Source organism: Myodes glareolus, chromosome 10 (assembly GCF_982192425.1).
Source record: "Myodes glareolus chromosome 10, mMyoGla1.1, whole genome shotgun sequence".
Classification (NCBI taxonomy): domain Eukaryota; kingdom Metazoa; phylum Chordata; class Mammalia; order Rodentia; family Cricetidae; genus Myodes; species Myodes glareolus.
Genome location: NC_142035.1, coordinates 48,984,955 through 49,008,877, shown reverse-complemented (window position 1 = coordinate 49,008,877; position 23,923 = coordinate 48,984,955). Strand labels below are relative to the sequence as shown.

The 23,923-nt window shown below is 48.1% G+C and overlaps 1 protein-coding gene and 1 pseudogene across 4 annotated transcripts in view; both read left to right on the top strand.

Annotated features, from left to right (window-relative positions):
* Positions 1 to 11,917, top strand: part of Sirpa (signal regulatory protein alpha) — a 38,043-nt gene extending 26,126 nt beyond the window's left edge. For 3 of the 4 annotated variants that reach the window (XM_087911210.1, XM_087911208.1, XM_087911207.1), the window contains 3 exons: positions 1,189 to 1,213; positions 7,761 to 7,812; positions 9,577 to 11,917. In XM_087911210.1, coding sequence (XP_087767336.1) covers positions 1,189 to 1,213; positions 7,761 to 7,812; positions 9,577 to 9,834 — 335 coding nt within the window. In that variant the 3' untranslated portion in view covers positions 9,835 to 11,917. The remainder of the gene's footprint in view (positions 1 to 1,188; positions 1,214 to 7,760; positions 7,813 to 9,576) is intronic. The other variant, XM_087911209.1, reaches the window with a different exon arrangement.
* Positions 11,918 to 13,300: 1,383 nt separating this feature from the next.
* LOC125416866 (ADP-ribosylation factor-binding protein GGA2 pseudogene) lies at positions 13,301 to 23,659 on the top strand (annotated as a pseudogene).
* Positions 23,660 to 23,923: the final 264 nt, after the last annotated feature.

Below are 23,923 nucleotides of genomic sequence, written 5' to 3'. Positions count from 1 at the left end.
GCCCAGCTCTCAAACACAGACTCAAGCAACAGGGAGAGCCAAAATGTGATCGGCCCGGGCCCACAGTACCCCTGATGTTTTGCATGTAATAATGCAATCGGTTCAAACCACAGACCTTGGGACTCTCACTGACACAGTTTACAGATGAGGAAATTGAGACATGGCAGCATTATAAAACTTCTTCAGAATGCCACGGCGGGTAGGCCAGAATTCGGAGCCAGAGGACACATTAGGGTCTCCTCTACCCTGAAGAGCAGCCACCCTTCTCCCCTATCATGGCTGCATTCAGGGTGAAGGACTCCATTTTACCTGCCAGCTCTGTGTTTCTGAGAAGATACCATTGTCCAGTTTAAAATGAAGACAGTCTCTGTCCTTAGACTCCCAAAGGTGGCTTTGCTCAGTACTTTGGTCCAGAGCCCCATTCAGCTGCACCCCCTGTCTACCCCTGCTCGCCTGCAGATTCAGGTCCTGGGATGCCTCAGCCTGCCCCGCCCAGCAGCCGGAGCAGCCGGAGCAGCCGGAGCTCGTCATCCTTGGGTGGCCTGTGCAAAGTGCAGTGCTCAGCCTGTCTCAGCACATATGTTACTTTTTAGTTGCAATTTTATAACAAAATGGGAATCAAACTGTTGCAGATATAATCCCCCAGAGATAATCTCTGGGATGCCCTTCCTATACCACAGACCTAAAAACCGCTGACCCAGACAGCTGCTTTCTTGGAAAGCGAGGATGGGTTAATAATGAATGCCATAGCTAGCCCTGTGAGCTAAAGATGCTCAGAGACAGGAAGTGATCCACCCAGGATCACACAGCAGGTTAGTGGGGGAGCAGGCCCAGGGTCCACACCCCCCCCAACTTAAATTCCTGTTTGAATCTACTCTTCAATAGTGTGGGACCTAAGAGGGGTCTGCCAGAGTTATGTGCTTGAATGGAGAGGGGGCCCAGAGGAGAGTAGGAAGCCACCTGGGCCCTCGAGGGCTGATGGCTGTGCATGACCGTTGGCATCTGATAAAAGTGGAACGCGGTAGCCTAGCTTAGCTCTGGAAGGTGGTGGATGAGAGTAACCCATCTACTGGCTTGACATTAGGCCTTCCCTGAGCTAATTCTCCCCACTTCCCTGAGGCAGATCTTGGCTCAAGGAAAGTTACACAGTTTCTGGTTAAATAACCACTTTTTCTTTTTCTCTTTCAGCCAAGGGGTCAACTTCTTCCACAAGGTAAGCGCTTCTGTGGGCCAGGATACTATCGTAGTCGCGTTTTTATTCTAACCTGTGTGTACACGTTTGTGTACGTGAGCGTGGACATGGGTGTGCCGCGGCATGCGTTGGAAGGTTGGCGAATACCTTGGTCCTTGCCTCCACTTTGTTTGAGGGGGACCTCTGGTTCTACTGTGCATGCCGGGTTAGCTGGCGGATGAACTGGGGACTCCACCGTCTTTGTCAGCCATCTCCCCTTAGATGCGCTGGGGTTACAGCTGCTTCCTCTGCTTTATGTGGGTTCTGGAGAGCTGAATTTGGTCTTCGTATGCAGCAGGCCCTTCCCCATGGAGCCATCTACTCGGACCGCCCTCTTTTTCTTAGTTGTCTGACAGACCCCAAAACACTGTAAATCACCGACCCTCGCTCTTACCTATTCATAGTGCTTTCTCTCTTGTACCCTGCTTTTCGGGACTATTTACCCTTAAAGTATAATTATTTTAATTGGTTAAACTTTTTTATTATTGCCTTAAAGAAATAGGTTTCAGGGCACATTGGCATTGGTAGCTCGAGGCCTTTTCCCACTACCCAGTGACAGTGATGGGGCTAGCCTCCTTCCTTATGCCCGCTATACTCATGAAGCCCTGTGCACTCCACGGGACTCTCCAGGCCTTAGTCATGGTCCCCTCCTTCCTTCTGCCAAGCATCTCACTAGGATGTAGCTTAAGGACCTGCTAGGGTGGTAGGGGAAGTCCTTCTGAGGTCACAGCCTGCTCAGGAGCTCAGATGGTGACATCACAGGACGCCTTAGTGCAGAAGTTGTGTTCAAGGGTATTGGAGCTTGTTCAAGGGGGTTCCAGAGCTCTGTTCGAGGGGCTGGGGTACAACCCAGGCTCGGACTTGGGGAGGAAGTGAGTGTGGAAACAGCCATCCAGAGTATGGTGACTCCAACACAGCAGGGGTGGGTGGCCATGTATGGCTTAGGCATAGGAAGCCACAGTCTCTGAAGAGACCTGTGAGCAGGGACCTGAAGTCAGGGGCTCTGGGGCAGGCTTAGCATGCCTGGACAAGAGAACAGGTAGAGCCAAGCCTAGAGTGAGGAAGCCCAACTGACGGGGGCACAGAAAGGCGCGAGATGAGGAAATGCACAGCCTAGTGAGAGTCACCCCTTTTGGAGAAAGGCTTTTCTGGCTTGTAAGATGGGTCCTGGTGCTCCCCTAGCGTAGGACAGCACCCCATAATCTGCTGTGTAAGCGTGCTGTATAAAACCTTAAATGACTCCGTGTTGGTTTGGGTGAGCTTGTAGCATCACATGAGCTGTGCAGGTCTCTCCTTCCGTCCCTTGTCACTCCCTCTCTCCTTCCCTTTGTTCTGGAATCCAGGGTTGAACTGAGGGTCCAGAGTGGAAGCCAGTACTACAGAACTTGACTGTAGAAGGACTCGGGTGGTTCCGGAGAGATGTGGTCTAACTTGTGTTTTACAAGTATCGCCTAGACAACCAGGAAATGGCTGCATTGGTCTAAGCAGATGCTGAAAGTTTGGACCAGATGCAGTGTGGGCTAGGATGTGGTCAGGTTCTGCTTGTATTCTAAGGACAGAGCCAAGAGGACTTGCTGGTAAAGGGAATATAGAATCAAAGACAACTCACGTTTGGGCAGTGAGGAGCCTGCCCTCGCTGGGCATTCCCATCAGTCATGGGAATGGTGGTTTCACGTAGCAGGAGCACCTTGCCTACCTCCAGGGGCTCTGGGGAGCTTCTCCCACCTCGGTCTGCCCGCTGAGAGAGTGCACAAAGCTCTTGGGATAAGCCTTGCCTCCTGTTTGGTCTCCCTAGGCAGCCTCTGACCCTGTCCAACCCTCCAGCCTCTGCCCCTGAACATGCCATCGGTGTACCACCCCCGCCACCCTCAGGAATCCCATCTGCCTATCTCGTTCTTACACCTGTCCCAGCCTTGTCCAAGGTCAAGGCTTGGCTCTCTTCTCTCCCTTCTCTACTCAGACTCCTTCAGTTGCTCTCTGTGGGCCTTCAAGGTTAAACCCAAAGGTCTATGGCCAGGCCCCTGTGCCTACACACTGTTCTGGACAACCTTGAGACTTCCCGATGGGCTGGGCTGGGCCGGGCATCTTTTCTCTTCTGCCACCTATGGGGCCTTGGATTTCCTGCTAACCCAGACACTCCTGCCTCTTCCACACAAGCACCCTCCAGGGTTCTAAAGGATATGGAGACACTGTGCGTCCTGCAAATGATACCTCTGGAATTGTGCACCAAAGTGGCTAGCGTCGACATCTTTCTTTCATCTGCCCCCTCCTAGTCTTCCTCAGTGAGGCCAGTACTTCCTCATGGGTCAGGAGGCTTTCTGTGAGCCTCCGGTGTCCCGCATGAACATTCTGGTATGTATGAAGTAGCTCTAGCCTGACGACATTTTCCTGACCTTACCTCTTGGACACAGGGACTATGTCCCTCCTGTTCACAGCCAACAGTTCCTCCATCCCTTGGTGCCATTCCTGGGATGGGATAAGTTTTTCATAAAGGCTTGTTGAATGAAAGAATGGTTGAATAATTGTCACCTCCTCCCCCCACACACACATACACACACACTCACCCCTGCAGAGCCTGTGAGCTCTGAGCCCCTGAATCTCCTTCCCATGGGTTTCCCTCTTGTCTTTCTTTTCCTTTCCTATCCTTGTTGAAGGACAGTGGCTCCCAGACTCGAGTGTGGCCAAAGCCTCGAGGGCTGTTCAAACACAGACCCAAGCTGAGCCTCTGATTCCGACTCCACGCCACCCTCTGGGGGCCCCTGTCTCAGGAGGTTATTATAGTCCCCCTTCTGTGGTTGCGGCAGCCAGGATCTGAGAACTGATGTAATGCCGGGCTGCCCCAGGCCTGTGCAGGATTTCTGGTACTGACACCTGCATGTCCCCATTGATGCTGTGCTGCCTCCTGTCCTCTGTTCCTTCCTCCAGCGAAGCAGGACATTTTCTGCCCTTTCATATCATTCCAGTGTGAGCCTACCCAGGGAGCGAAATCACTAGCTTCTTTCATGTCTCTAGACCAAAGTGATGGTGGGTAGCAAGCCTTAATGGCGGTTTCCCGGGCAGCAGTGGCTCTGGCCCAGCATGGCATCAAATACTTTCTGAAAGACACTGGTGCTGGTGTAGGAGACAGCCTAGCACCTCAGGGAGGGTGACGGGGATCCTGCATCTTTGAACTCAAAGGCCCCTGCAGGATGCTGGCTGGCCACGGGCCCAGCTTTCTGACATCCAGGCAGAACACTCTTATCCCCGCCCACATCGGAGTGTTGTCTGCTCTTTTATTGGACCCTGGGGTTCGTTTGAATGGCCACTGTTGAAATGTGACACTTTCGCTGCGTTTATTCTCAGAATTCCAGGACTACCTCGATTGTTCATTTATTTGTTTGGATTGAGCTCAGCCTGGAGCCAGACTTGGGGAAATTCAGTGAGAAAACCATTCATTCAGCAAGTATTCATGGAGGAGTAAGAAACCCGAGCTAGCGCAGGACTAGGTGCTAGGGTTTCATCGCCCCCTGGGGGGCAGCTTACCGCGCTAACTAGAAGTTTAATAATCTAGTCAGAGCTAGAAAAGGTGGAAGGAGGCAGAGCAGAGGGGTGATCAGGGAGGACTTCCCTACAGAGGCAGCATTTAGAAGCCAGCTAGTGAAGAGACGCTCTAGTGTGGGGCTGTTGGGGCCAAAGTACACTAGACAAGGAGGAGCTAACGCCGAGGCTCTGAGGCAGGGGTGTGGATGAGGCTAGACTAGCTAGAGCGTGTGGACGGAAGCCACAACAGGGGTCAGGAACAGGCTGTGCACAGCCTCACCCGTCAGGATGCGGAGGCGGACTGCACTGTTTGGTAAGGGTTCAGTATGGAAAGTAATTTCTTCCTCCTCCTCCTTCCACTTCTCCTCCTCCTTCTTCTTCTTCCTGGTTTTCTTTCTCCTTCCCCTTCTTTTTTGTTTTGTTTCGCGATGGGAGTCTCAATATAAAACCCAGGCTGGCCTTGAACTTGAATCCCTGTCTCAGCCTCCTGAGTACTGGGATTATAGGGACGAACCATTATGCCTGACTTCCTCTTATGCATTATAAAAGCGAGAAACGGAGGCAGGGAAGCCTGGGTGCCTGGGACCAGCAACATAAGATGACCAAGTAGCTGAATTTGACGTCACTTTTGGAGATGGCCAATTCACCTTATAATGGAAAAGGGAAGCAGCCAGGACGAGCCCCACTCTAATCTGAGCCCAGGATGGGTAATGATGCCTCCATGTTTTAAAACAGAGCGGACAGATGCTTGCAGTGTTGACTTCTGCTCTGAAAGACAGGAATGGTCTCCTGAGAACAGGGCTCGGAAGTTCTGTGAAGGCTCAGATAAGGCTGTTTAAAATAGGGTTTCAGCCGGGCCCAGTGGTCCATGCTTTTAATCCCAGCACTTGGGAAGCAGAGGCGAGTGGATTTCTGTGAGTTCAAGGCCAGCTCAGGCTACACAGTGAGACCCTGTCTCCAAAGAAAAAGTGTTAAAATAGGATTTCAAAGACCTGAAGAGAGAGTTGTCTGTGCAGAGGCCTTGGGGCCGTTTGATGGGCGCTAGCTGCAAGGTCGGGCACCTGCGCCTATGTGGTAAGGCAGCATAGCAAAGAGGAACAGAAAACAGACATGAAGATGTAGAGGAAGACGTGAGGTTGTCAGAGAGAAGCAGTCCAGCTAACTCAGCACTGTTGGTGAAGCCTTCCAGCAGGGAAACACACGGCGTAAGTCTTAAAGGATGCAAGTTAACAAGAGAAAAAGTAGTTAGGAACCTGTGCTGGCTAGGTTTTTTGTTTGTTTGTTTGTTTGTTTGTCAACTTGACACAAACTAAAAGTCACCTGAGTAGAGGGAGCCACAATGAAGAAAATGCTTCCAAAGGTCAGGGAAGGCAAGCCTGTAAGGCATTTCTTTAATCAGTAATGGATGGGAGAGGGTCCAGCCCATTGTTGGTGGTGCCATACCTGGTGGTCCTGGATTCTATGAGAAAGCAGGATGAGCAAGCCACGAGGAGCAAGCCAGTAAGCAGCACTCCTCCACGGGCTCTGCAGGATCCTGCCCTGCTTAAGTTCCCATCCTGACTTCCTTCAGCGAGAACGGTGATGAGGAAGCGTACCCCTAAGAGACCGTTTCCTCTCCAGGTTGCTTTGGTCATGGTGTTTCATCACAGCGGTAGAACAGAGTCACCCAAGGCTACTGCTGAAGCAGAAAATGCAAAGCAGCAGTAACCCTCATGCATCGTCAGGGTGCAGGCATGGGACCGAGTAAGGGTGGTGAAGTGAGCAGACACAGCAGACCCCGGCGGGGGTGGGGGTGTTGGGGGACGCGGTGGTGATTGGCTATGAACCAGACAAGCAATGGGCACTGCAGAGGGTGGGAGCTAGTGACTGGGGAGAGAGTGGCATGACCCTCCTATCGGTTGTGTCCTGGAGCCTAGAGGACTATTTGGCCACCTGGGACACTTTAGGATCCAAGCACTCGTGACAGCGCTATCAAAAACCCTGCTGCCAAGCCCCGTTGCTTGCTCGTTCCGACATTATTCATGCTCACGTGCCCCAAGTCCCTGGCTTGGAAATTTATGTAACCCCTGCAGAACCAGTGGCTCCAGCTTACCCTTCACCTTCGCTGTGACCCTCCAGGGAGCCAAGCCTGGGCTCTGACTGCAGAATCAGGGGCATGCACGGTTGTTGTTCATAAAGCAAAGCATTTTGGTCTTTCTTCTTCCTTTTCTTTTAACAGCGCTACATGGGTGTATTTATAATATAGAACATTTGGGAGATATGGGAAACTAAAACAAAGATGCTCGGAAGACCACTGTTATTAACATTTCTTTCCAGTTTCCCACATACTTTTTAGCGGGGGTACTTCATAGAGATTTGATTTCTCACTCATTTTAGTGAAAGCATTTGTAACTTAAGGGAAAAAGAAAACCTCTCAGGACTGGAGACATGACTCAAATATGCCACTTTATTAGCATGAGCAGGGCAGTGGGTCTTTTCCCCAGCCCCACAAAAACACCGCTTCTCTCATCTACTTTTTAAACACGAAATGGTTTGTTTTATGCTAATCCCCCACCCCCGAACCACTGCCCATTGGCAAAGTACCAGACTGTGAATTTATTTCCACATCTTGTCCAGGGACGTGCCTTTGTATGTTGAATCCCCCAGAAAGGCCCAAGCATGGGTCAAAAGATGGGATCATTATCCATGCTACTTCTCAGAGGCTAGTCCTGGCTCGCCCCCACCCTGCCCCACCCCAGCAGTGCGTGGAAGTACCTCTTCATCCCACCTCCCTCGCTGTGCACCTTTTCCAGCATCATTTTTAAAGATCCTCCCAACAGGAGCCTTTTAAACCGTGAGCGTGCCATTGTTTAGAATTCCCTCAGTGAGACTGGCTCCTGGGTCCAGACATTTGATAAGCAGTTATGGTCCCTCCCCCACCCATGTAGGAAGTAGGGCCTGGATGTTATTCTGATTGATTTGCATAAGCTCTTGAGATAGATATTTTTATCTGTGTCTCTTTCCGTTTTAGGTTGCACGAGCCCGAGAAGAATGCCAGGGAAATAACCCAGGTACAGTCTTTGGTGAGCTGCCCTTCCTGGGAAACTTGGGGTGTGATTTCCTTGCTTCAGCCGGAGTTGCAGATCTAGTGCTAAATTAAGACTCCGAGGGTAGGGAGGATCTGTGCATTTCCTGAGTCACCCACGAGTCCTCTGCACCCTTCTCTCTGCTCCAGCCACAGTCTGGGGACGGCTGGTTCTCTGTTAGCCATGGCACAATTTCCAAAGAGCAAAGTGTCCCAAGTGAATGACGCCCTGGAGTCAGACTGCAGCTTCCTTTGTGTTGTTCATCCCTGCAACTCACTGCCACCTCCTTGTAGCCCGATTCTTCCACGGCCTCTCTCGCCTCTGTGGAGGAGGAAAAGCCCCGTGTCACTGACTACCTGGGCTCCAAGGGCACCTTCCTTGACCTGGTGGCTTCTCCTCCTTCCCCCACTGATAAGGAGATTTTATAGGCAGCATTGTTAGTGTATATCCCAGACCCCTGAGCCCCACTGTCTCTGTCCAACATGACAGCTCTGGGCACACTGGGGCCCTCCGAGCCTAGTAATAAGACAAGCCCTATCCTAGACTTGGAACGAAAACGCCAGCTTTCCTGCCATTCCCAAGGCAGCTGACACCACTTTAGATGGAATCTGCTGACAGAGCGAGGCTGGATGAGATGGTGTTTGGAGGCCGGACACCGTGGTTTGCTGTCCCAGCCCCTACCAGCCCTAGGCATGCGCTGAGTGGTTATCAGCAAATGTAGAACAATTTTAATCATGGCAACGAGAACCCTTTCCCCCTGTTATTTTGTCTTCACGCTTCCTTCTGGAATCTTCTGGATAAAAGATGACGGTGAGAATTAGTTACTGAAGCCTGTAGAAAGTCACATCCCAAGACTTACTGAGTATGCAACTAAGTGCCCGGTCCTGGAGCAAGGTGGCCAGTTTTCTCCCTTGCAGCCAGCAGATTTTGGGCTCCCAGCACCAGCCACCATACCTTGCCAGGGAGGGACACCAGTTCAGTCACCATGATTTCCCAGAGAACAGTGAATATCTGCGGGGCTCAGGGTACCACCCCTTTAAGATCCAACAGGCTTGAGTTCTTTTTTTAACTGAGTGACTTAGCCCAAATTATTGAATTTTCATCTACTCCCTAGGTCACATTCTTCCCGAGCAGAGTTGTAGTCAAGCCCAAGTGAAATGACCCTGACTGTATAGCTCCGTCCATCTAGCCACCCATCCGTCCTCCATCCATTTATCTTACCATCCATCCATCCTGTCACTGTGGCTTGGGCTTCTGTTGCTACCCTTGTCTGCAGTTTAACAGACACCCAGTCAAAAGTTGTGGAATGACCATGTAAATGAAGATGCTTTCCCGATCTTCTGGGAGATCACATTTACTAAGGTTGCAAAATACAGTCTTCGGCAGTAGATCCGATGATAGGCCCAGCCAGAGGAGGCGTTGAGAGCAGGCTAGAGCAGAATTATCCGTGGTGCCCTGGGCCTCTTATAAGGAAAAGTGGGATATTCCAGGCCAAGGAAAATGGGAGACTAGAGTTCCAGGTGGTTCCACCTAGACATGAAGTGGGCATATGAGATAACCACTGTAGTGTTTCCGAAGACCCTTCAGGCTCCATGGGGAAGAAGGTGGACTGGGAGGAGAAAGACCGGAAATAAAATTGCATTGGCAGGAGATGGGCCTGAGTTAAGACTGAGTCCGTTGGCAAAGTAGCAGGTAGACTTTAGCCAGTTGATGGGTGAGCAGGCTAGGGCTCCAGAATGACTTTCTCTCTATGTCTTTTAGATCCAGGACACAAATGACATCAATGACATCACATATGCAGACCTAAATCTGCCCAAAGAGAAGAAGCCTGCCCCCCGGGTCCCCGAACCCAACAACCACACAGAATATGCAAGCATTGAGACAGGCAAAGCGCCTAGGCCAGAGGATACCCTCACCTATGCCGACCTGGACATGGTCCACCTTAACCGGGCACAGCCAGGCCACAAGCCTGAGCCATCTTTCTCAGAGTATGCCAGTGTCCAGGTCCAGAGGAAGTGAATGGGACTGTGGTTGGCTCTAGGGCCCATAGCCACAAGTTTTCTTGTCCCACATGGAGTGGCCATGGTGAGGACAACCCTAGAAGGCCAGATGGCACAGGTCCTAGGACCAGGAGTAAGGGTGGCCTTTGTCTTCCCTCCTTGGCTCTCCAACACTTCCAGGGCAGTCATGTCCCCTTCTTCTGGAGGCCGGTGTTGCAGAACCAGAGGGGGGACTGGAGAAAGCTGCCTGGAACCCAAGAAGTGTGCCTCGGCCTTCCACACATGGGTCTGGATCCTGGTCTTGGCAACTCCGGGTTACTTCCTTGATGATCCAGAGCCTGGTCTCCTGTGTGGAGAAGAGCCCCCCACCTCCACCCAACTTGGGCTGTGGGGGCAAGAACCCCTTTAGATCAAACTGCCCCATCCGCGGAAGAACTACACCAGGAGACTGCAAGTTTCCAGCCAACAGTGCTGGCCTCCCACCCGCCAGGCTGACTAGCCCTGGGGGAGAAGGAACCCTCTCTCCTAGACCAGCAGAGACTCCCTGGGCATGCTCAGTGTGGCCCCACCTCCTTTCCAGTCCCAGCTTGCTTCCTCCAGCTAGCTCTAACTCAGCAGCATCACTCTGTGGACACCTGTAAATTATTGAGAAATGTGAACTGTGCAGTCTTGAAGCTAAGGTGTTAGGAAATTTGATTTGTGCTGTTTGGTTGTTGTTAGGTCTATTTTTTTCTTTTCTTTTTTTTTTCTTAAAACAACAGCAGCAGCATCTTGACTCTTCGTCATGTGTTGAATGGTTGGGTCTTGTGAAGTCTGAGGTCTAACAGTTTCTTGCTCTGGAAGGATTTTCTTACAGCAGAAACCGATTTTTCCAATCCCCAGAACTCTGAGGACCAAAAGGGATCTCTCAGCTGCTACTTTCAGGCACTCAGCCTCACTGGGACGAACTGGGCCCTGTTCTTACACAGCTGCAAGGCTGGCTGACCCTTTGCCTCCATGGCTGCTGTGGTAAGTGCAGCCTTGTCTGACCCAATGCCGACCTAATGTTGGCCATTCCACGTTGAAGGGAGAAGGTCAGTGACAGCCTCCTTTACTCACAAGCACCTCAGAGGCACGCAGAGGAAAGGGATGCCCAGCCAGCAGCCGGCGTTTCCAGCACTCTGACGTAAACAAGGCAGGAGGAGTCCATTATTGCCGTCAAACCTCAGCAGGATCCCACTGGGACAGACCCTGGTCGTACCTGTGATGACACAGCTGTAAGCCAGGGCAGACCCCTCTGTCACTGGCTAGGGAATCTTGGCAGAGGCTCTGCCTGACCCACACCCTTCAAACTGGATACTGGGACCTGCCTGGGCCCATGGCCAAGCAGATGTGACAACCCTGGTTATCTGGTCTTAACATGTAGCTCAGCAAGTTAAGGCGCTAATTAATGTCCCTGATCCCTGGGTAGCCCTGGCTCAGGCTATTCAAGTATGAAGCTAAGGCAACCTGCTTGTTTCTATAGGTGCAAGGGGGGCGGGTTACCAGGAACTCAGCAAGGACCTGACTCTCTGGGGTTGGTGACCTGATACTTCCAATGATGGCATGCAGGAGTTCGCTGAGCCAGTAGGCTGTGTTGACAGCACTGGGCCAGCAAACCAGAACTTGTCTTTGGTATCTGGGACCTATGGTAGCCCTGCCATCTTCTTGGACTGTCTTCTATTTCCAAAGGATTGATTTGTAAGCCTCCACCCACTTCTCCTCTGCCTAGAGATGGCACATGCACACGTGAGTACACACACACAGGTGCAAAGACCAGTTCAAAGAATAGCCTCTGGCTGACATCCTAATTTTGTCTTAGGTTTTTTTTTTGGAGGGAGAAAGGGAATGAGGCAGGGAAAGTCTATAGCTATAGCTTTAGCCAGGCAGCCTGGTGGGCCCCCACACTTATGTATGAAACTCTGGTACAAAGAAGAGGGGGGGTGCGTCCTGTGAGAGGAGTGGAATCCGGTTTATCTGTAGACCAGATGAGAAGGAAACAGGCCCCATTTTGTACATAGTTGCAACTTAAAATTTTTGGCTTGCAAAATATTTTTGTAATAAAGATTTCTGGGTAACAACAATGCTTTTGGGTGTTGCAATCCTTGTCTTTGAGACCCTGTCCTTGGAGCCTGCCAGTTGCCCATCCCCTGGAGCTGGGGATGAGGTTGTACTGCCAAGGCTTCAGAACATTCCGTGTAACTCGGTCCCCTCCAGGCCACACAGATGTAAAGGTTCTGTCCCCTTGGCGCGGAGGGAGTCACGGCAGTATTGGTTGTGCTGAAAACCCAGACGCAGAGTTTTATCCTTTCTCCACCACTTCAGTTTTGTGGGGATTTGTACACTTCACTCACCCACCCGCTGCCTCGGGGACATTAGCTGTACAATGGGGTTTGATTGTGCCCCTTGCGGGGTTCCTTGGAGACTGAAGGAAGGAACTCCCTGTGCTATATGGCAGGTCTGCACTGGGTGTTGGGCTGGCCTTCTCTGCCTGCACAATCCTGCATTAGACTTTCTATTTCTGTGATAATACACTATGATCCAAAGGGACTTGAGAAGAAAGAGCTTATTTGCTTACACTTACACATTCCAGTCTGTCATCAAAGGAAGTCAGGCCAGGAACTAGTGCTGAGGCCATAGAGGAGTTCCCCCTGTGACTTGGTCTCCTCTCAACCAGACCATGAGCTCCCCGCTCCAGAAATTCATATGCCATCTTTAGTGCCCAGCCCCTAGAACAAGGGAGGCGTTGGCTCACCTTGTGTGCCAGTCCACTTTTTACCACTGTGACAAGACACCTGAAAAATAACTTAATGCTCCAGGTGCCCGAGATTTCTGTCTGGTTAGCTGGCTGCATTGCTATGGGCCTGTGGCAAGACAGAACATTAGGGCAGTGGAGGAGGAATGTGTCAGCAGAGGTTCTTTACCTCGTGGCAGCCAGGAAGAAGGGTCCGAGGACAAGGCATAGCCTTCAAAGACATGCCTCCTCCACCCAGACCCCATCTCTTAGTGCCCACCACCTCCCAGTAATGACATCAAATTATGACTCTCAGTGGAAGAGCCCATTAATTAAGCCATAGTTCTCGTGGTCCATCAGCTGCCATTGGTTGCCATCTATCAGCCAGAGACGAAGCCTTCAACACAATAAGCCTTTGGGGAGACAGAGCTGAGCCACACAGTGTGCCCAAGACTCTTGCAGTCTCTCGCATTCTTCAGTTCACAGAATCTTGGAAGATGTGTGTTGTGATGCCCATTTCACGGAAAGGAAAATGTGGCTCAGAGAGGCAAAGGAACAAACTCCAGATGGCTCATGGAGTCAATAACTACTTCTCAAGATCCTGCTGGGAACCAGGCCTTTGCAAAATTCTGAGAATGCAGTGTTGACGAAAGTGGGCCACACCCAGATGAGCTCATGGGGCAGGAGGAAGTGAGAGCAGTGGGCAGTCCTCACAGCACAGCTGTGACTGCCCATGGACCACATGCAGAGTGAGAACATCAGCCAGGGAGCAAGGGTTCCCCTGCAGGAGGGCAGCCCGGCCGCCAAGAGGAAATGGGGCCCACAGGCTTTTATGAAGGGAGTATGAGGGAAAAGATGTCAAGTTAGAGATACGAGTGGTTTACAGTCCCCAAGGGATTGCCAGACTTCGAGAGTTATCCTTCTTGCTAAACAAGCTGTTTGTCCCTCACCCAGACAGAATCTACAGATGGGCATATATCATAACGTTATACAATCTGAGCCCTAATTAAACAGCAGAGACAAGCTCAAGTGTCTTCCCTGTCGGGATTAACTAATCCTTCAGTCGTGTGTCTAAATGGTGCTCTATTGCAGTGATGAGAAGAAACACTCCCTCCTTTCCTACTTCTAAGTTTGGGATACTTTTTCGTATTAGATGAAAATGCACGGGATTCGTTTGCTAAGCCTGCACGAGGCAAACCAGCTTCCCAGGCAGGAAATCCCCAAGCTGAGATCTAAATGTTGAGCAAGGGTGAGTCGTGTTGTCCAGGGCAGCCAGATCCAGGCAGAGCCCAGCCTTCCTTGCGGGTGCTGGTCCCTACCAGAGCTGCACCAGCTTTCACGTTTCTCTCTCCATCGCCCCTGCAATAGCAATCAGCCTCCTGACAGCTTTAAAAATGGACCCCAGGATCTTTGTACAGGCTTGCTCAGTCCAGAACACCCACTTTCTACTTGCCCTCCAATCTGGCAAGTGGACTTCGTTCATTCGTTAGACATGTCATAACTGCCCAGCAATTCCGTGGAACCCGTGTCACAGTTTGTAATTACACATGGATCTTGTGTTGGTTGACAAGCTTCCCTCTTCTACAGTGCCCTGGGGCTGTCTGATTGTCAGAGGGTATTGAAATATGTTCCTTAATATAATTCCCATAACCAGCCCCCAGATAGCTGGTTTCCTCAAAAAAATAATTGTTTGAGGAATGAGAGATTGGATAAAACGGTGGAAGGTTGAGTAGTAGATAGATTGCTAGATGTAAGGATGGATGGGTAAGTGGATGGATGGATGGATGGATGGATGGATGGATGGATGGATGGATGGATGGACAGACGGGTGGACAGGTTGGAAGAGAGGAAAGAAAGGAAAAGGAAAGAGAAAGGGTATAGTTTGAAGCCTACTTGGCATCTTAGGAACACTAAGACTCCCTAACTTCCAGGTTAAGAATTGGACTCAAGCCCTAGTCCCTGGACCTTTCCCACTGAGCTTCTCTGTCATTTGTCATGGTCATGGGTACATTTTCCCAGCTGGCAAAGAGGCAGTGACACTTGTTTAAGCCCTTGGTGCCTCTTCTTGGGGAGCTGGGGCTATACATAGAAAACAGGATGGAAGAATACAACCAGATTCAAATAAACTCAGGAAACATTTTAAAGGGCATAAAAGATAAATATTTGAATTTGTATTTTAAACATGATTTTATTTATAAAAGACATATTGTTGAGACTGGGAGATGGCCTGATAGTTTAGGGAACTTGTTCATGCAAAGGACCCAGGTTCAATTCCCAACCATCAGTAGCTTCGGTTCCAGGAGAGTTGAAGCCCTGTTCTGACTTTCATGGGCACTAACCATGAATGTAGTACACATACTCACATACAGACACATAAAATAAATCACGGAGTTTAGAGAGATAAATGACTAAAATAAGATTTTTACTTTGCTAATACCATATACAAAAATCCAAATGGACAAAAACTTAGATATAAGAGCTAACACTATAAAACTCTTCTAAGAAGACATAGGAGGAGGAGGCTTAATGACTCTGGATATAACAACGACATTTTTGGGTATAATACCAAAACTCCAGACCAAAAAAGAAAAAAAAAAACCACAAGTTGGGCTACATCAACATTAATAACTTACTAGGCATCATGGCACAAGCCTTAATCCTAACATTGAGAGGCAAAGGCAAGCAGATCTCTGCATTTGAGACCGTTGTGGTCTACATAGTAAGTTACAGGACAACCAGGAGTAGATAGGAAGATCCTATGTCAAAAAAATTAAACACTTACATTCTTCAAAGGACACTATTACCAGAATGAAAAGTCTACCTATTCACTACAAGAAAACAGTTGTATATCGACTAAGAGATTAATATATAGAATATATAAAGATCTCCTAAAACTCAGTAATAAAAATTTCCACGTCTACTCCATGGTCTAGCCTAAGAAGTCTCATAGACTTCCCTTTCCTATTCATGTCTCCTCCCAAACCTGCCAGATCTGGTCTGGGTCTCACATCTAATGCCCTGACCTAGTCTACCCATGTCTTGCATTGCAGTCAAGCTAGGCTCCCACCAGGACCCTCCCTACCTGTAACACCCACAAATATCTAATGTATCTCTTATAACCATCCTACTGAGTCAGATACCCCTCTTCTTTCTCCAGGGTCTATCCAGGTGAGTTTCCTTGTCGTCCCTCCCCCAATTCATACCTTTACCACAACCACCTCTACCCCTGCCTCTCTACAGATGATCTCTAGGCTTTGGACAAGACCTGCCCTACTTATTCCCCAGCCCACAGGACCCACCCATGCATCCAGTCATATCTATCCCCAAAATCTAGGCTTAGAGCAGAAAGTACATACTGCCCATTCCCCTCTAAGCACCTGACTTCATTCCACCCAAGCCGTTTCCAGCCTCTAGGCCCAACATCTCTACCCACTCAACATACTCTCTTTATTTCCAACCTGTTCTATACGTATCAGACTAAGAAAAGATCTTACCATATCTTACCTCAAAAATGCCAATAATACAAAAGAGCAAGCCAGTATCTTCTCTTCAAAACCTACTTGTGCTATAGAAACATCTACCAATGAGAGTTTTCTAGATGAACCCAGGGCACAGAATTTAAAAGAAGAGTTGTAAATTTCATAAAGAATTCAAGGAGTTTAAACACACACACACACATACACACAAAACAAACAAACAAACAAACAAACAAACCAGCTTAATGGATTTAAGGAGAAAGAACTGAATGTGCCAAAGCCCTTAATTCTGACAACTGGCCAGTTGTAGGTCTCTACGCTAGTTCTCATCTACTGCAAGAGGAAGCTTCTCCAACAATGTCTGAAAAGGTACTGATCTTTGGGTATGGCAGAACAACTTCAGGAGTAATCTTATTGCTAGGTTTTGGCATGACACCAGTATTTGGTTTTTCCTGTAGACCTGCGGCCTATCCAGTCTTAGTGTCTTGGGCACCCAAGCAGTATCAGGCACAGCTTCCATCTCATGGAGTAGTACTTAGATTTAGCCAGAGAGTGGTTGGTTACTCCTACAATATTTGTGCCACTATTGTGCTAGCGTTGGTCTGGAGTGGAGGAAAGCCACGAACAAAATATTATATAAAAAAGTCTTCAGTGAATAAAAAAGGAAATTGAGGAAGAACTTAGTGAATATAAATATCTGAATGATGGAAAAAATTAAAAACCCATAAGCATAAGGCAGTCGAAAATGATAATGATAACAGAATTGGATAGTGACATTGAAAAGGACAAGTTGAAATGAAGGTAAAATTGAAAAACCCAATGATTGAACTGGAAAACTCAAAGGAAAACTGCACAAGTAGAGAGAACCAAGCAGGGCTGGGCGATGGTGCAGGTGTGGGCGAGCTGACCCTGAGGATGTGAAAGCAGGAGGATCAATCTCACCCCTGCTCATCACACTGAAAGGTGAACTAGCTGGGATAATATAAGAACACTCACTCTGGTAGTGAGGATGAGGAAGAGCTGATGGGCTGATCAACCCCGCAACCATCCAGGCTGAGAACCAGGGTTATGAGTTGGCCCACACTAACATCCATCTATGATCTGCTGGAGCAAAGGAAGGGGCATGTCCTGCAAATCCAAAGCTGCAGAATCTCCACAACACAGGGAAACAACAGGATATCCAAGAGGAGCCTCAGTGAGGGCCCATTTTTGATGGTATAGCAGAAACCAGAGGCCTTGCAGTTGCAAGTAAAGATCTATGAATAAAAGGGGTTACTGTGTGACTCACAACACCTTCCATGATGAGATTTATGACGAGGTTTTTTTTCTTTCTCTTAAATTTTATTTTATTTTGTGGAGAGGGCATAGAAGTTTGCAAGAGCAGAGGGTGGATATGAAGGGACGGGAGATGAATAGGATCAAGATGCATGATGTGAAAGACACATGGGATAAATAAAAAGAAAGTTAAAAGAAAGAGAATCAAACAGAAGGTAGACTAGCAGGACTCAGAGATAAGTCCAGGATATAGACATAGTAAGTGAGGAATATGAAAAATTCAAACCGCAGGAAATGAATACACAGGAAATGAGAAAAATATCAACTTCCCAATACTAAGTATAGATGAAAGAGAAGAATTTGAAGCCAATGGCATAGACCATATCTTCAACAAGATCATTGACAAATACTTCCCCAAACTTTAGGGAAGGCACACCCACCAATGCAGATACAAGAAGCCCAAAGAACACCGAATAGATAAGACCAGAAAAGAAAATCTTCACAGCAGATCGCATTTAAAATACTAAGTATACATAGCAACGGAAAGCTGCAAGAGGAAACACAAGTCACATGAAAAGGAAATCCTATAAGAACAGTTTCTCAATGGAAACTTTGAAAGTCAAAGAGTCTAGAGCAATGACTTCCAAGTACTTCCAAAGTATTATGATGGCTAATATAGAGTAAAGTATTAAGAAAAACTATCCGCCATAGTTGAAAGAGAAAGAAAAATTTTGCAAAATAAATAACCTAAAAAATTATAGCCAACAAAGCAAACCTAAAGAAAACACAGGAAAATTTCCTTCAGGCTGAAAAGATGAGTGAGCCCAGCAGAGAGACCATGGAAGGACATATGAAGGCGTAATTATTAAAACACAAGATATCACTGAGAACACAAACAACACCAAAAGTCAACAACACAATGATCATAACTAACACACACATTTCAGTAATAACTTTAAATGCCACTGGCCTGGATTCACCAATCAAAAGGCCAAGGCTGACTGAATGGATCAAGAAAGAAAAACTATCTATTGTCTAAAAGAAGCACATCTTTGTTTTAAAGTTAGCCACTGCCTCAGAGTAAAAGGATGGATCTCTGTGAGTTCAAGGCCAGCCTGGTCTACAGAGTGAGTTCCAGGACAGCCAGGGTTGTTTCACAGAGAAAACCTATCTTGAAGGAAAAAAGAAAGGAAGGAAGGAAGGGAGGGAGGGAGGGAGGGAGGGAGGGAGGGAGGGAGGAAGGAAGGAAGGAAGGAAGGAAGGAAGGAAGGAAGGAAAGGAGGGAGGAAGAGAGAGAAAGAGAAAATGAGAGAGAGAAAAGGGGAAAACATCCATGCTCATGGATTGATAGGGATAACATTATGAAAACAGGCAACTTAGCAAAAGTTAGTTAAGGATTCAGTGCGATCCCAATCAAAATCCATAACTCATCCCTCACAGAACTGTCCTAAAGTTTATTTGGAACCACAAAACACCACAGAAAACTAAAACTCTCCTGAGGACAAGAACAATGCTGGAGGTGTTACCATTCCAGACCTGAAGGCGCATTAACGAGCCACAGTAAGAAAAGCAATCTGGTAGTGGTGAAAAGATAGCCGTGAGACAATGGGGCAGCCTCAAAGAACCAGACAGAAGTCCTTGTAACTTCAGCCACTTAATGTTTGATCAGGATGCTAAAAACACAAGCTGGTGGAAATAAACACCATCAACAAATGGTGCCGGGGAAACTGGATGTCCACAAACAGGAGAGTGAAATTAGACTCGTATCTATTACCCTGTATGAAAACCAACTCCAAACGGATCAACGACCGAAACTTAAAACCTGAAACCCTGAAACTGCTAGAAGAAAACATAGATGGAGACATATAGGATAAAGGTGTGGGAAAAGGATTTCTGAACAGGACTCCGTTTGCCCAAGGATTAAGGCCAACAATTTACAAGGGAGACTTCATAAAACTAAAAAGCTTCCTCAAAGCTAAAGAAGCAATCAGCTGGGTGGAGAGGAAACCCACAGAATGGGAGAGAACTGTCGCCAGCTGTACATCTGACAGAGGATTAATATCCAGAACATACAAAGAACTCAAAAAACCCCAAAGAATTAGAAAAAATATGACTCATTCAAAAAAATGGGTATGAGATTTGAATAAGAGTTCTCAAAAAAAATAGCTAAGGAATATCTCCCAAAAATGTTTATCATTTTTAGCAATTAGGGCAATGCAAATCAAAACAAGTTCGAGATTTTGTCTTGACCCATTTGAGAATGGCAAAGATCAACAAAACAACCAGCAACAAATGCTGGAAGATGTGCGGCGGGGTGGGGAGGGGGAAAGTGTGTGTTCACTGCTGGTGGAGTTGCTAACCGGAACTGCCACCGTGGAGAGGAGTGGGAAGAATTCTCAGAGGGCTAAAAATAACCCTGCCATATGACACAGCTATGCCCTCCTTGGCATACGCCCAAAGTACTTCACACCCTATTGCACCCACACTTGCTCAGCTATGTCCACTGTTGGTCTGCTCACAACAGCTAAGACATGGAGGCCGACAAAATGCCCCACAGCCTCCAGATCGATAAGGAAATGTGGTACGTAATTCCTGTGGCGTATTATTCAGCTGGAAAGAAAATTAAAACCATGAACTTGGCAGATAAATGGATGGATCTAGAAAAGGTCATATTGAATGAGGGTAACCCAGACCCAGACAGACAAACATCACGTGTTCTCTCTCATTCGAGGCTCCTAGCTCCAAATCCTCAAGTACCTAACTCAGAATAACTACAGAAAGCAAGTAAATAAAAAGGGGGCATTTCTTTAGTAAAGGGGGCCATTCCCAAAGTAGGAGGATTGGGAAGCAATATAGAGGGAACTAACAGGGCACAGGGATCTGTTCAGATTGACAGGGAAAGGGGGCTCTTCAGCGAGAAGGGAAGGAGTAAATACAGCAGAAAGCAGGAGGAGGGTAAAGGGGAATAACAAGATACAGCAATCCGACAGTGGAAATGGGGAAAAGGTGCACCCTATAGTGAGGGAGGAAGGTAAATTAACAATAAGGATGTCAGAAAAGATTATAATAAATTGTATTATTAGCTATTATCTCAACATAACACTGTAGATACATGATTCTGTATGTAAATATAAATATATAATTCAAATAAGCTTTTCTCATCTGGCCTGGCAATGCTCCCTCCAAGAATCAAAGACTTTTTCTAAATAAATCCCCAGTGTGAGACAGAGAAGCCCTTATCCAGGTTCTCCAGAGGATTCCCAAAACACACAGCCTATTGCTAGTGCCCTTTCATCCTCCAGAGGCAGAAGGTAAGCCCCTATTGCTGAAGCCACCATGCACTTCAGAAACAGAATCTAGAGGCCTCTGAGCAGGAACTGACCCAGATGCTCCCTCCCTGAGGGCTAGTTTTCATGGCACAAGAAGACACCAGGCAAGCTTTCAAAGGAGAGAAGCAACCAACAGCACTACCCAGCCATGACAGCCGTGAACCACAATGACCAGCATGGCAGAATAACCCTAGCGGTGCCATAGTGGCATGGATACCTTGGTGGTAACCAATGATCCTCTCAATGGACTTCAGATGTGCTCAGCAAGAGTGAAAGCATTCGTAGTACTGGGAACCTAGCCAACTACTTAGGGTTAATGAAGTCATGGATCTTGGAGGAGAGCCTACTTTTCTAAGCCCTCATAATCCACAAAGACAATCTAAACATTTGCCTTCTAACCACAGATAAGTATAGTCCTCAGTTCTCTTCAAGGAAACTTATCTTTGCCGCAGATGGAGGATACGATAAACATCCACAGCCAACCAAAATGTAAAGTTGTAGAACCCAATCCCAACGGATACATCTACAAAACACTCCTGCATCTAAGGTTCAGGGAATATTACAGAAAGATGGTAAGAGCCAGAGGATCAGGGAGTTTGCTGTGAGACTGTGTCTCCTAGGAATACCAGAAGTTACAGCCATAAACATCTCACCAATGTGACTGCCTAAACATGAGCTGAACAAGAATGAAACCAACAGACACGTCAAAGTGGAGGAGGGAAGGCCCACAAGGCCTCAACTTTACACTAAGAACTGCATGTTGCTAAGCAATGCTGGACGTGGAAGAAATAGTCTTCCTCAGGAAAGAGCACATCTAGTTCCAAATGGTCAGCCCTGGAAACATCCATACAAGCAACACTGCACAGACTACACAGGTTATATTTAGGAATGTATCTGTGCATACATACACAAATATACATACAACAATTAACGGAAAAAAAGAGGCCGTGATTTTGAAGGGGAGTGGGGAGAGATCTCTGGGAGGGTTTAGAGAGAAGTGATATAATTTTGCTAAAATCTTAAAAATAAAAGAAAGAACTCAATAATAATAAAATTGCCCAGTTGTGTTGGCAGCTGGAGAGAAGGCTAAACAGCGGCAGAGACTACAGCTTTGGGGCAGGGGAGGCTGTGGACTGCGACCTCAGCTCTGGGTTGGGCAAACGGCATAGATAGCAGTGGCAGTGTAGACCAGAGCCCTGGAGCAGACCAATTCAGCTGAGGAAGCCCCTGGACCTCGCCTTGGTGGAGGAGCAGTGGCTCAACATAGCCAAGACCCACGCACGGTGGAGCAGGAGTGTTCAGCTATCCAGAATTTCTGTAGGCAGATTAGCAATAACCCCCAATGACCCGACACATACACCCTGATTACTGGTCCAAAGATCCAGTCTCCACAAGAGAAGGAAGCCCCTTACACCCTGACCATGCTGGAAATGTTCAGGCACCGCTTTCGGGATGGGGGTAGTGAAGGGGGAAAGATCCACATCGAGGTGGCCAAGTTCCACTTCCTGAACAAGCTGATCAAAGTATTATCCCCAAAGTACCTAGGGGCATGGGTAATGGAGAAGGTTAAAGGAAGAGTTACTGGATTCCTCTTCAGCTGGATGGACTGGTTTCCAGACGACATCAAGATCCGAGATGCTCATCAAATGCTGAAGAAGCAAGATCCTAAGCCACCAATGGATAAAATCTTGCCCCCACCTTCTTCCTGGCCAAAGAGCTCCATCTGTAATGCTGATGAGGAAATGTCAAAGCCTCTGCCAAGACTTCTCAAGAACAAACACCCTGAGGACCTTCCGACTGCAAACCGACTGATCGAGAATTTGGTCAAGGAGGAACAAGGAAAGTCCGAGGCAGTTTTCAAGTGAGTCAGTGCGGTGGAGGAAGTACAGAACCACATGAAGGTGCTGAGGGAGATGCTGAGCTTGTACCACAGGTCAGGCCCAGCCCTGCCTGACCACGAGGTCCTGCATGCAAGTTCGTTATGAAAGATGCAAGAAGCTGTGGCGTACCCTGTTCCAGCTAGCAAGTGACACAGCTAATGGTAAGGACGCACTGGTGGAGAGTCTTCAAGCAAATGACCTGCTCATCCAGGGGGTTCTGGCTGTACAAACAGGTGGCAGAGGGATGAGTCAATGTGGTTGAAGGGTGAGTCAACACAGTGACCCACTGCGGAGGGAGACATTCCTGTCCCCAGAGTCTCTCTGAATCAAATAGCCTACAGGAAGAGCTGACCCCTTGTTGACCTGGAAGCTCCAGTTTTGCTTCATCAGGACCCGGCACCCACAGAGATCAATGCTACTATGGTACCGCTGGGAAGAAGGTTGTGATTCCAAGCTGCTGTAAAGACAAGCAGGTGGCTGCCTTCACACTCCTGGGGGTTGGAGTCCAGAGCCTTTCTGCCTGCAGGAGTTTGCTGAATCTCCTCTCGCCACAGCCATCTCCAGGACCACTGAATTATGTTTCGCAAAAAGAGCATCCCCAAAGAAGTACCACCAAGTCCTCTGCAGGTTGGCCCTGGGAGGGTGGACCATTAGCTCTTCCCCAGCCTCACAGAATACACCTCTGGCTCAAGTGTTCGTCCCACTGGAGTCTGTGAAACCCAGCAGCCTGCTGCCCAGCATCATGTGTGACTGGAATAGCTTCAGAATTCTGCTGCACTTCCCTGGCCACCCAGATGTGCAGGTTCTGCTGTTGACCATGATAAACACTGCCACCCAGCCTGTCTGGGACAACGTGATTCAGGTGACTGTCACCAAGTCAGTGCAAGTGAAGCTGCAGTCAGCAGCCAGCTCCAAGCTCCCTGCATTTACTCCTTTGATGCCTCCAGTCAAGGTATCTCAGATGCCACTATTTGACAACCCACACCAAGACCCTATCCGGTTGCAGTATAAGCTGTCTTTCAACCAGGGTGGGCAGCCATTCAAAGTAGAAGAAGCAAAAGACTTTCTAGCTTGGCTGGCTATCTTGAGCACTGCCAAGACTTCTCAACCAAGACTCTTCAGTCAAACTTAGGCCAGCGTTACTTTCACTGACTGGTAGCACTCATTGTAACATAGTTCAAACTGCCAAGTGTTGTTTCCTGACATCATGCATTGATTGCTGATCTATGTCTGTAGCTCATTGGGATATGGGCAGTGTGGGAGATGTTGACTACTTCCGAGATCATCTCTGTTGCACTCATATCTGCTTCTGCGTGTTGGTTTTTACTGTTGTCCCTGCCTCAGGTTGGAGTTTTATAAGCCCCAAATTTTTTTCCATGTATTGTTATCTTTTCAT